Source organism: Panicum virgatum, chromosome 8N (assembly GCF_016808335.1).
Source record: "Panicum virgatum strain AP13 chromosome 8N, P.virgatum_v5, whole genome shotgun sequence".
In the NCBI taxonomy this organism is placed as follows: Eukaryota; Viridiplantae; Streptophyta; class Magnoliopsida; order Poales; family Poaceae; genus Panicum; species Panicum virgatum.
In genome coordinates, this window is record NC_053152.1 from 48,511,174 (window position 1) to 48,524,207 (window position 13,034).

A 13,034-nucleotide genomic window follows, 5' to 3' on the forward strand; every position below is an offset into this window, starting at 1 on the left:
AGGCCACATCCCAACTTTGGCCAGGATCGCCCGCTACGCCGCCGGTATGTTGGGTGTGTGCGACCAGTTTAGGAGTGAGAACACACTCTACCGGCAGGGACTCCGAACAGCTCACACCACAGCACAGGAGCAGACTCAGCAGATCTTAGGACAGAGCCAGCAGCTCGCAGAGCAGAGTCAGCAAGTAGTGTGGCTGGCACAACAGTTCTTGGAGCAGGAGCAGAGGATAGTTGTGCAGGCTCAGCAGATTACGGAGTAGTCCCAGCAGCTAGAGGAGCAGTCACAGCAGCTAGCGGAGCAGACACAGCAGCTAGCGGAGTAGGCTCAGCAGATTGAGGAGTTGACTGAGCAGATGGACGACCACGAGGCTCTAGTTGACCACTTACAGGACGCACTTCAGGTTGCACTAGGGAACGTGCACCAGTTGCAGCTTCAGCAGCAGTAGGCTGCAGCCCCACCTGAGTCACCACCTCAGGTGTCAGGTGTTGAGTCAGGAGTTGGGCCTCAAGAGATATTTGATGCGGAGAGTTCAGTCGGTCAGAACGACGTTCCACCTCAGGCAGGGTCCACGGCCATTATAGTGAACGAGCAGAACGTGGCACACCTGCAGGAGGAGCTACGCGCGCGTGGGATCGAGGTTGAGCGCATCTTCGAGTACCAGCCGCCGCGTTGAGTAGCTAGACTTTGGATGTAGGAAAGGCTAACAGAGTATTGTAGTGTGGTAAATGTCTTAGGGACAACTAGATCTCGTAGTATGACTAGAATAACTCTGATGTAAGATAGGAATGTGGTTTGTATATGTCTGGACTGAGTTTGTAGGTGTGTAATTCCATTGTAAAATTTCATCTTAGCGTTCGACTTATGGTAATTCCAAGATGTGAAATCTGAAAATTTTCATAGTATCGAAGTTTAGTACGTAAAAATTCGTGAAGACGATCCATGCGGTAAAAGCGAGTTATACAGTAGTGTGTAGAGTATTTTGATAGCCACTCGCTTGCAAAAGTTGTGAATTTTTGGACGTATAGATTGGGAGATACTGTCAAATCTATATCACGAAAATTTGTGATTTTGAGATTTAGTTGGGGCCTATTTTGTATTTACTAGTTGATGCAAAAATGGTTGTACCTTCCTCATGCATGATCCAGTTATTCTTGTTGCAATTATTGGGCATAAAAGTAGTGATACAAATGATGAGTTATTTAATCAGTGTTCTAAATTCAGCATTTTTTATGAATTGAATATTAGTTGCTATCATGATTATTTAATTTAATCAAGATATTGGGACTAATCAATTCATGATTAATTGCAGAATGCCGAACACCGGTAATGATTCCTCTGCGCCCAATGGTGATAATGCGCTGCCACCGCCTCCCAATTTGGTTGAGGCAATCGCGGCCATGTTGACTGGGCGTGATGAGCAGACAGCACTGCTCCGTGAACTTGTGTAGCAAGGTTCGGTGCCGCGGCATGGAAATCATAACAACCATCAGCCGCCTGTCCCTGGGTATCAGGAGTTCCTGGGTACTCAGCCACCGCTTTTCCATGAGGCGGATGAGCCACTGGAGGCTGACAGTTGGCTCCGGACCATCGAGTCCAAGTTCACTCTGTATCAGTATAATGACAATGACAAGGCGTCATTTGCAGCTCAGCAACTCAGAGGTCCTGCATGTACGTGGTGTGATAATCACGTAGCTATGTTCCCTGCTGGCACTCGGTTTTCTTGGAATGAATTCAAGGAAGCTTTCAGGGCACATCATATCCCTGCAGGAGTTATTCGAATGAAGCTCAATGAATTCTTGGCTCTGAAACAGGGCAATAATACTGTGACACAATACGCTCAAGCTTTCAACACCTTGTCTCAATATGCTAGATATCATGTGGAAACAGATGAAAAGAAACAAGCATGCTTTAGGCAGGGGCTTAGCAGCAAGCTCCAGGAGCGCTTGGTTATGTTCAAATTCAACACTTTTATTGAGTTGGTCAATGGGGCTATCAATCAAGAGGATGCCCGTATAGCTCACCAAGTAGAGAAAAAGAGGAAGGCACCAATGGGTGGGTCTTCTAGTCAGGCTAATCAGAGGTTTCGTCTAATTCAGGCCGGACCCCCTCATGCACCTTATCAGCATCGGCCGGTGTACCGACCAGTACAGTATCAGACCACATATCGGCCTCCGCAACAACAGTCAAGTTATAGGCCAACACAGTACCAGTCAGGATATAGACCACCTCAGTACCCACAGCCTCAAGGGGTAGCCAGATCTCCGGTGCCTCCGCAGAATGTGCAAAAATTGTGGGTGCAGCCGTAGGGTGTATGCCCTAATTTCCCTCCCTGTTACAACTGTGGTCAAGTTGGTCATTTTGCACGCGAATGCCGTATGCCACCTAAACAAGCTCAGGGTTCCAATCAGCACAATCAGAAGCCGAAAGTGGCTCATTTCAAGCCAGGACGCGTGCATTATACCACGCTAGAGGATGTTCCTGAGGGAGCTCAAGTGATGGAGGGTATGTTTTCAGTTCATAATCAACCTGTTACCGTATTATTTGATTCGGGTGCATCTCACACATTTATTAGCAAGGAGTGTGCCATTAGACTGGGACTGAAAATAGAGAGCATGTCCAAGACGTACCATATTCACTCACCTGGGGGAAAATTAATCACCAATCAATTTGTTAAGCAAGTACCCCTACAGTTGCAAGAGAAAACTTTTCCTACGGCCCTTATAATTCTACCAACTCAGAGTGTAGATATTATATTGGGCATGAACTTGATGGATGGTCGAGGAGTTCTTCTAGACACTACCTCATGATCTGTGCATATTAAATCTTCCATTCATGGTTCTATGACTTTGAATCTGGTGGACCATATACCTTCGACATCCACGGTGAATCAGGTTGAGGCCAAAAGTCTGGCTGGAATACCAGTGGTGTGTAAATATCCGGATGTTTTTCCGGATGACTTACCAGGCATGCCACCTGACCGTAAGATAGAGTTTGCCATTGAATTGCAACCGGGGATGGCACCATGTAAAGACGACGCAACCTTCTTGCCCAAATATTTGTTTTAGTGCATGAATAACTTCGTCATACTTCCTAACAGAGCTGGGTGGCTAATAAACACAAAGAAAGGCAGAGTATCAGTTGTTCTGTAACCGTTAGTTTTCTGCTGAACATATCCACTTCAAGTTTGAACTGAATGATGCTATTTGTGCAGGACTACAACTTGTAGTATCAATACAAGCAACATATACGATAAATGTCCCAATTACAAGTTATTAGTTCACTGATATAAAGTAACTCTGAATGTGACATGTGCATTTATCATCATATTAACTGTAATTGTGCTCTTGTGTTCACGACATCAAATGGAGCTGTACACACAGCAATAGTCAAACGACCAAAATTTGTACATGAAAGCTTGATCTGTTGTATTTGATATGCTAGAATCCGCCATTCTATGCAGCTCTCTTTGTTTTATTAGCATCACAAGTTGCAAACAGGTTCTACTTCGTACTTCAGTTGTAACTATTTACAAACATAAAAAATAAGATAGTTTAGCAAGGTAAAAGTTAAGAAACTAACCATGTGTCCAGAATTCAGTTTGGCATTATCAGCAGCTGATTTGAAGAGAGATTCCTTCATACTCTCATACGCATGTAACTGTAAAAAAACGATCATGTTCTTTAACCATCAAAGCATACGTGGAAAAGAAACTGGGATATCTGTTCCCACATATCTAAAAACAAAAGTATTGTAACATATTGATGTTCCAATTCAGATTGAAGTGTGAAAAACATTTTGGGCATATATAATTTGAAGCTGCTTTCTTATCAATACCAAAATGCTCCCATAAGCCAAACCAGCTCAAGTCTATGTATGCAAGCATGTTCAGTTTTATATCTCACAAAAAACCTAGGTGAACCTACAACAAATTTGACAGGAATCATTCTACAGAATAATGAATTGGCTGCCAATCTGCAGTGTTTTGGTGTGTTTGCTCACCTTGCGCCTCCTGTTTCATAGCCTTCTTGTTATCCTGGGATGATGGCGTGGCGAATGGTGTCGAGGTGTCTGCTGCAGCGGCAGCTGCATGGCATTGTGAGCTTGAGCTGCTTATCCCTGTCTCTGTTAGAGTCGCTGCTCTTCAGGGTCTTCTTCTTGGACGGCGGCTGGACATGCGTGGGGGGCCTCATCTTGGCGTTCCTGGCCTCTGCCTCCAGCAAGTGGGATGCAGACGCGGTGCCGAGCAGCTGGCGGGTGCGCTTCCGGGCCGCGACAGTCTCCGCGACGCAGCGCTTGGCCGGTCGTCTCGTCTTTGCGAGGACCCTGCGGCATGGCGCCGCCGCCAATCTGCAGGATGGCCGCGCCGATCTGGAGGACACGCCACATGGGGGTACAACTTGCCTGCGACGAGGTCGCGCTGGGGCCGGGCCGCCCACGCAGAGCAGGAGGAGTGAGGCGGCGTGCGGGCCGCCCTCGTAGACGCCGGCGCCCGCGACGAGCTCGCCCCGGGCCGTCACGCATGCCGCCAGGGCTGGGCCTCGTCTGTGCCGTGGCCGCGTCGCCGGCAAGGAGCTGGAGGAGGAAGGGGAAGGATGGAGGCCGGGGGGCGGAGGTCGCGGCGACGGCTGGCGAAGCGGAGGCGATGAAAAGCTCCTTCGAGAAGCCGCGCCCAGGTGGCGGAGACCTTGACTGGACGATAGGAATCGGACGGCTGGTAATTAATGTAGACGTGGCCCAATGGTAAAGCTAAAATCGCCCCCCAATTAGGTCTTTTAAAGATTTCACACTGCCTGAAATATTACGTAAACTGATTTGTGAACCTTCCTTGTGGAATACTACACCTATTTATGTTCTTTATACGTTGCCACGGAAATGCACACAATTGTTTTATGATAAACAACTGAATCTATATCATACAACATGACATAGTAGGAATGACACAAAGGCAGCGATGGTCATCTAAATAGTCAAAACAAAATTACCGAACCAAGATCATCATATGACATACCTTGTAGACCATACAAGCACCACCTTCTCCAATTAAATTATTGCCATTTATAGCGACTTCTAACTCAGATAAACTGAAATTTATAAATTCTGGAATGGAAATAACCACAGCATGTCGTTTAGAATATGAAGATGCAAAACTGCAATAGTAATATTCAATTTGAAGGAGCAAAAGTGGCAAATATTTTGATTGCTTTAAAAAAGGAAGCGATGAACGTTTATTAGGCTACTTTAGTTACTAGCATTTTAGTTGACAATTGCATTACTCTTGTGTGCAACATTGAAGCATGAGAGTAAAAATAGAGGACAATTTATCCAAGCCATCCTATAATTATACAGGTAGAAACATAAGAGCAAAACTATAGGGTAATTTTTATCACTAAATAGAATTTACACAAATACATAGTACTCAAGGTTGTCAACAAGATTGGATCCTAGATAGGATCATTCTTTTTTCTTGACAGGAACGAAGAATGATCCTATCATATTACGCAAAAAAAATTTAATATGTAGTAAAATGCAAAGCCTATAATATTGGATTTGGTAATTTGATTGGATTTGTAAACATGGGTGGATTTATTCACATTGTTTTCAATCCACATTAATTTAAAATAATATTCTATAACAGATCAATAGTTAAAAGGTTCTTCATATCAATCGACATGTGAAAGAGTAAAAGCATATAAGAATAAACTCACAACACTCAAATTCACATGGAAATTACCTGATTTCAGTTTAGTCTTATTAAAGTTTTTTATTACCAAAGATCAAATCAATCCCATGGGATCGTATAAAACTTTCATTAGGATCCTGCGAACCTTGGATTAATGCGAAGAAAGTACTCTAAAGCAAACATAACCCAAGATAAGACTAATTAAAGCATGCTTCTTGTAGGTTTCACATTATAAATGCATTGATAGGCGTCTACTATGTGCAAAGTTTTTTTTTTAAGTCTACTATGTGCAAAGTTGTTCCATCAAAAAAGGGGGTGGAGCTGTGTGGGTGGGTGGGGTTTTGAGAAGGGGGTGGTTGAATGGTTGGTCAACTCACGCACACAATCTAAGGTAACTATTATATGTAATTTTTATGTAGAAAAAATAAAAGTGATTTATGCTGAAACCCACTAAAGGAAGAAGCTAGCAGAAATACCATGTTACCTACTAAAGGAGCAAAGGAGGCATCATTTCCTGTTAGTACAATGTTTTCCTCACTGTTCAAATCAGACCTGCCATTATTACCATATATTGATAAGAAGCTATATTTTAGGTCGGTGAAAACTAAAAAAATGATTGATGCCACAAAGCATGCAAGTTATTATACGGTTAGTTCATCAACTTCAACATGACAACATCCAGTAGTGAATAAAGGATGGAAATTGATGAAAGACACAGGTGCATTTGGAAAAGGTTCCAGGTAGGGATATAAATGGTACAGATATTTCCTGACTGACCGTCCGACCGAGAGGGGCGGAATTCAGATATTTTTCTCGGATATCCGAGTACTGTTCCGTATATCGGATATTTAAATTGGATATTGCTTTCGGATATAATATCCGGCTAATATCGGATATCCGGCAAATATCGGATATCCAATCGTATAATCCCGATAGTCAATTCGGATACTAGATTCGGATAGTTGTATTATTCTAAATTTATGCATTAATAAAATTCTGATTTAGTGTCTAAATAACTACAACTAATTCAATTCTAATAAGAAAAGTATAAATTAGTACAAAATTCTAAAAATATAATCTGTCTATTGGTACTATATTGGAGTTAAATCTTATTTATTCCTAGTTTGAGAATTAAACTTGAACTCTCGCAATAATTCAACAATAAAAAATAGTCTTGTTCCATCTTCTTTAAAAAAAACTCAATATCATATAATAATTTGAACTCTAGCAATAATTTCACTACTTCTATGTATTTATGCATGAAGTAATTTAGAATGTTAATATTGTGTAATTGAGTGCTCAAAATTGTATGCAATCTTTTGTTAATCTGGTTAATCAAGCATGATTTTAGTTTGAATCTAGCCTCCTTGAACAGGTGAATTGATTCGAGTGCTTGTTAAGTATCATCAATGTGATACATTATAATGTCGTGAATATTGAGTGTTTCCAATCTAAGCTATATTGCAATTTAGAATGTAATGTAATCGAATCTCTATCATCTACGTAGTAAGTTAGAAATGTCATGCAATTGTTTGTTAATTTGTTTTGTTAAGCATATCTAGTTAAAATTGGACTCCTAGGGTGTTTGAATGTAACAACACGTGTGATGAGTAAATGTTGCTTTTACTCGATATCCGAAGAAATATCTGTATCTGATATTAACCACATCTGGTTCGCTCTGTATTCATTACACATCTATTCGTATTCGTAACCGAAGCTAACCACATTTATATGTATCCGAGTCTATCCATGTTTGAATCCGAACCTTATAGAAAATATGAAAAAAATACAATATCAGTGATCCATCCATATCCGATCTGTTTACTTCCCTAGCTCCAGGGCAAGAAGTGTACATATCTTCTGTGCATATTCTTTTTAATTCTATCGAATAAGTTTTTGTAGATATATTGTAATGGTACAGTTTAATAGCTCAATGGATGATGACACAATGTGCGGAGGAAAAAAATTTAGTACCCAAATAGATAATGATTCAGTTAGTTTATAACCTACGTTGATCATGTCAGTCAGAGTTTATATGCCAGCGTAAGCCATAATATCAAAAAAAAAAGGTAACTTCCAGTATGCTTTCTTAGTGCTCGCTCTATAGTCATGATATATATAAGGGCCTGTCATGTGATCATGACTGAAGGGAGTATCTAAAAACACACCATAATGGCTCTAACTAGGATGGGTACTCATCATGGCAGCATAATGCCCTTACACCATCAATTTATATTCTTACTTTATTTTTAATCACAAAATTTTTATTTATATGTCGTATTAGATTTGTTCTAAGTTAAACTTGGTTAACTTGACCAAGTCAACAGAAAAATTTATCAATACCTATACTACCCAACATGTGTACTAGAAACATATATTTCATTGTGTATTCAATGAAACAAATTTTGTATTATAAATACTATTATTCTTTTCTATAAATTTGGTCAAAGTTGGCTAGATTTGACTTAGGACAAACTTAATGCGACATGTAAATAAAAACAAAGGAAATAATAAAAACTATTAAAGTAATACTTCCAGTCTCTTAGCACTAACAAGCCTGACCGGGGCGTAGCATGACCGCCATATGTACCTAGCATCTTCAGTTGATTGAATGTTAGATGATATGTCCGTCAGTCCTGGATCCTGAAATATGGAAAACAATTCAATTATTGTGGTGGCATTGTGAAGCTTTTACAAGAAGAAATGTGTCGTCATCTCTAATTATTTGGGTAAACTACAAACATAAAAAATAAGAGTTTTTGCTTCTTCTTTTTTAGAAAATGGAATAAGAGTTTTTGCTAAACTACAACTGTACCGCTTGCTGCTCCCGGGCCGGAGCATGACCGCCAGCCTGAATAGTCAGCAGCACGATGGTGGTGTGGGCGTTGATGGCGAAGGACGCCAGCATCACTTTGTTCAAGATGTCATCTTTGACCCGGCGCAGCTGCTTGGACAGGTCCCCGGCCGCGAAGACGCGGCGGATGCTGCTCCTCTCCTGGCAGGCCGTGACCAGCTCGAGGGCACGTTGCAGGGTCTCCTCCAGGTCCTCCAGCGCGCCGGCCATCGCCGGGCTGTCGGCCACCGTCCCCGTCTGCTGCAGCTGCGACAGAATTTCGCTGAACCTGAGCACCCTCTTTCTGATCTCGCGGCAATCCTCCACGATATGGCGAGCCCTGTCCACGGCGTCCTTGATCTTGAGCCCGATCTTGACGATCTTCTCCACGGTGGCCACCGGATCCATGGCGGATCCTTCCTGCCGCACGCAGCTGGCTGCACACAAGATCGAGCAGATCAGGTAAGCAGGCTCTTGAAACGTTTTGGATCTTCTCGTAGCAACAAATAAATCAATTCTCCCCACCACGAGCTTTCTATTCACCCGGCAGTAACTCTGCTCTCAATATTTTTTTTAGAAAAAGGATTATAAATCATACAATGTTTACAAAGGAAGAAAAGCACCGCCAGTCTGTAAACCAGACAAAGAACTAAAGCAAACGATAATTATTCTTCCACCCTCCCTTGACTAGCTCCATAGCAATGATCTCTATGTTTCTGCTCATCACGGAGAGTGTGTTCTTAGCATGCTCCTCACGCTGCAGCTGCGCCCAGAACCATAACCAGTACGTTCCCCTGAAGATAACCTGCAAAATCAAATTAACTTTGATTTTGTTAAAAATAATATCATTTCGACATCTCCAAATGGCCCAGCAAACAGCAGCGGCCCCCACCCAAATTAAGTTCCTAATATTTTTAGATTGATTAGAAAGCCACGAGTCAAACATATGACGAATCGATCTAGGTGGCGTCAAGCCTGTAGCATAAAAGATAATCCTCCAGACTATTCTGGCATAAGGACAATCCAGGAAAAGGTATTTAATAGTCTCATTACTGTTACACCCACAACATTTTTGGCTTCCTGTCCAGTTTTTCTTAGCGAGGTTGTCTTTAGTTAAAATCACTCCCCTTTGTAAAAGCCAGAGGAAAATCTTAATTTTTAGAGGAATCTTCAACTTCCAGATCAACTTATATCTAAATGGCGGATGTGTATCAATAAGATGCAGATAGAAAGATCGAACTGTAAATAACCCGGATTTGGTCAAGATCCATCTAAAACTATCTAACCCATCCACCAAATCAACATGGACGATCTGTGCTACCAGATTGTGCCATTCCACAAGTTTGTTATCCACCAATGCCCTTCTGAAAGATAAATGGAGGGTCTTGTAGCTATTACTTTGGCCACTGTTGCATGAGGGTCACGCACAATATTATAGATTGATGGATAACTAACTTTGAAAGTCTCCTGACCTGCCCACGTATCCTCCCAGAACCTAGTCTTGCTCCCATCTTTGATTTGAAAGGAGCCTTTAGCCAACACCACATCTTTTATTTTCATCAGTCCTCTCTAGAAATGAGAGTCGCAAGGTTTGGCCTTGACCTGAGAGAGCGACTTAGATCTTAGGTACTTATTAGTTAGTAGATTTTGCCACAAACCATCGGTGTTTAGCAAATTTACTAACCATTTTGCCGGTAAACATTTATTCTGCAACTGTAAATTTAAGATCCCAAGTCCCCCCTGTTCTTTAGGACGGCACAAGATGTCCCATTTGGCAAGGCGAAACTTATGCTTATCCGAAGATCCTTGCCAAAAAAATCTTGATCTAAACTGGTCAAGATTCTTGAGCACCCCTTTGGGGATCTCAAAAAATGACATCATAAACATGGGTAGGTTACTAAGTACCGAGTTTAGTAGAACCAAACGTCCACCATAAGACAGGTACTTTGCTTTCCAGCAGGATAGCTTTTTCTCAAAACGTTCTTCAACTTTACTCCATTCAGAATTAAGGAGTTGTCTATGGTGCATTGGAATCCCCAGATATCTGAAAGGGTATTCTCCTGCGTTACAACCAAAGAGGTCGGTATAAATATCCTCCATTTGTTTTGCTGCACCGTAGCAGAAGTTTTCGCTCTTGTGGAAATTAATCTTTAGACCGGATAACTGTTCGAAGGCACATAGCAAAGTTTGAGATTCTTTACTTGTTCCAAGTCATGATCTGAAAAGATGATAGTGTCATCAGCATATTGCAAAATCAACAAGCCATCATCTACAAGATGAGGAATGACACCTCTTATTTGACCATCAGCCTTTGCTCTTTTAATCAGGAGAGCCAACATATCAGCCACAATGTTAAATAAGATAGGTGACATCGGATCTCCCTGACGGAGCCCTCTCTTCGTTTGGAAGTAGGGACCAATATCGTCATTAACTTTGATTCCCACACTCCCGCCAGTCACCATTCCTTCAATCCATCTACACCATTTAGGATAGAAACCTTTCATGCGTAGAGTTTGCTGAAGGAATGACCACTTTATCTTATCGTAGGCCTTTTCAAAATCAATTTTGAAAATGACCCCATCACGCTTTTTGGTATGCCGTTCATGGATAGTCTCATGTAGAATAACGACACCCTCCATGATATTCCTGCCTGGCGTAAAGGCAGTCTGCGTAGGACTCACCACCGTCTGAGCTACTTTATTCAACCTACTCGTGCCAACTTTGGTAAAAATTTTGAAGCTGACATTGAGGACACAGATCAGCCTATATTGTTGAATTTTAGTAGCTTCCTGAATTTTAAGAATTAGCGTGATGATCCCAAAATTCAAGCTGTAGAGATTTAATTCCTCTTTATGGAAATCTGTAAAAAGAGCCATAAGGTCGTCCTTAATTAAGTTCCAGAAGACTTGATAAAATTCCACTGGAAAACCATCAGGACCCGGTGCCTTATTATGTTCCATCTGGAACACAGCATCTTTTACTTCAGTTTCTATGAACTCGCTGATGAGCACATCATTCTCCTCGTGGGAAACTTGTGGAATATCCAAGATTTGATTTTCCATAAGTGTAATCTCTGACATGTCTAGAGTCCCAAAGAGGTTTTTATAAAACTGAGTGATATGGCTTTTAAGCTGATCATCACCAATAACAATTCCTTGATCATTTTCAAGTTTATAAATGTGTTGTTTTCGGTGTTTACCATTAGCAACTAGATGGAAGAACCTAGTATTATCGTCTCCCTCTAGAAGAGTTTTAACCTTAGCTCTCTCGTACCATTTGATCTCTTCTTCTCTCAAAAGAAGAACTAATCTCTCTTTTAGGTAGTGTTTATAATTAATTTCTTGCTCGGAAAGAGGTGCCAACTCGGCCTTTTTATCTAGATTTTCTAAAAGAGCTAAAAGCTTCTTCTTTTCTTTTCTATAAGTTCCTACTGTATGCTTGACCCAGCCTCTGAGATGTTGTCTGAGCCTGCGTATTTTATCCTGCCATCTCTCAAGGGGTGTACGTCCTGAAACATCTGATTGCCAAATGTTTACAACCATATCGTAGAAACCATCCTTAATCAACCATCCTCTTTCAAATTTGAAAGGACGTTGGATAGGTGCATGGGTGGATGCCCCCGTATTAAGAACTAGAGGAGTGTGGTCAGATATATCTCTATCTCTTGATTGTACTGTCGATAGAGGGAACTTATCTTCCCAATTCGTACTAACGAGTACTCTATCAAGCTTCTCAAAGGTTGGGTTGTCGCCAGCACCCGCCCAAGTATAATGGCGGCCGGACATAAAATCTCCTTGAGTTCAAGAGATTCAATGACAGCATTGAACAAATTTGGCCATTTGGGGTCAAACACTCCGGAGCTCTTGTCTTCCGGTTTTCGCATAATATTAAAATCACCCCCAATTAAATAAGGGAGCGATTCTTTTGAGCAAGTGTTTGCCAATTCCACTAAAAAGGCCTCTTTATTTTGATATTGTGCCGGGCCATAGACCGTATAAAGCACAAATTTGAAGCCATCACTTTTGCATCTTAAGGTAAATTTCACAAAGAAATCTCCCTCGGCAATGGCTCCAATTTCAAAAACATTCAGATCCACTCCCAAAAGGATGCCTCCAGATCGGCCGTGTGGTGCCATACAATGCCACAGGAAATCACGGCCCGCACATAGGTTCTTTAAGATATGATCTGGAAAATCATCTCTGCCAGTTTCAGAAAGAGCTATGAAATTAATTTGCTCTTCCTTCACTAAATCAGCCAAAAATCTGTGTTTAGCCAAGTCTGCAAGACCTCTGCTATTCCAGAATACCCCTTTCATCTGACAACAATTTTTGAAGGGGTTTTTGGCTTTTTGTGGAGTCTGCCATTTTTTGGATTTTTGACAGTGCTAGATTTTTTCTTACGACGGACATGAGAAAGGTTAATAATGAGATCAGTCTCCTTGTCCTGCATGTTCTCATTTAGATTACCACAGGCGTGGCTGAGAATAGCATCAAGTCTAGCTTCCCTCTCATCATCACTCTC

General features: G+C 41.6%; 1 protein-coding gene and 1 long non-coding RNA gene across 2 annotated transcripts; both read right to left on the bottom strand.

Moving 5' to 3' along the window:
* Window positions 1-3,023: 3,023 nt before the first annotated feature.
* LOC120686268 lies at window positions 3,024-4,200 on the bottom strand. Its single transcript, XR_005680114.1, has 3 exons — window positions 4,000-4,200; window positions 3,580-3,657; window positions 3,024-3,107 (listed from the first exon to the last, which is right to left on the bottom strand). It is a non-coding gene; the product is annotated as an uncharacterized LOC120686268 (long non-coding RNA).
* Window positions 4,201-5,441: 1,241 nt separating this feature from the next.
* LOC120685196 lies at window positions 5,442-9,106 on the bottom strand. The gene is made up of 4 exons (XM_039967015.1): window positions 8,496-9,106; window positions 8,271-8,323; window positions 6,157-6,232; window positions 5,442-5,486 (listed from the first exon to the last, which is right to left on the bottom strand). The coding sequence occupies exons 1-4, from the start codon at window positions 8,919-8,921 to the stop codon at window positions 5,442-5,444; spliced, it is 600 nt and encodes a 199-aa protein (XP_039822949.1). The 5' UTR covers window positions 8,922-9,106.
* Window positions 9,107-13,034: the final 3,928 nt, after the last annotated feature.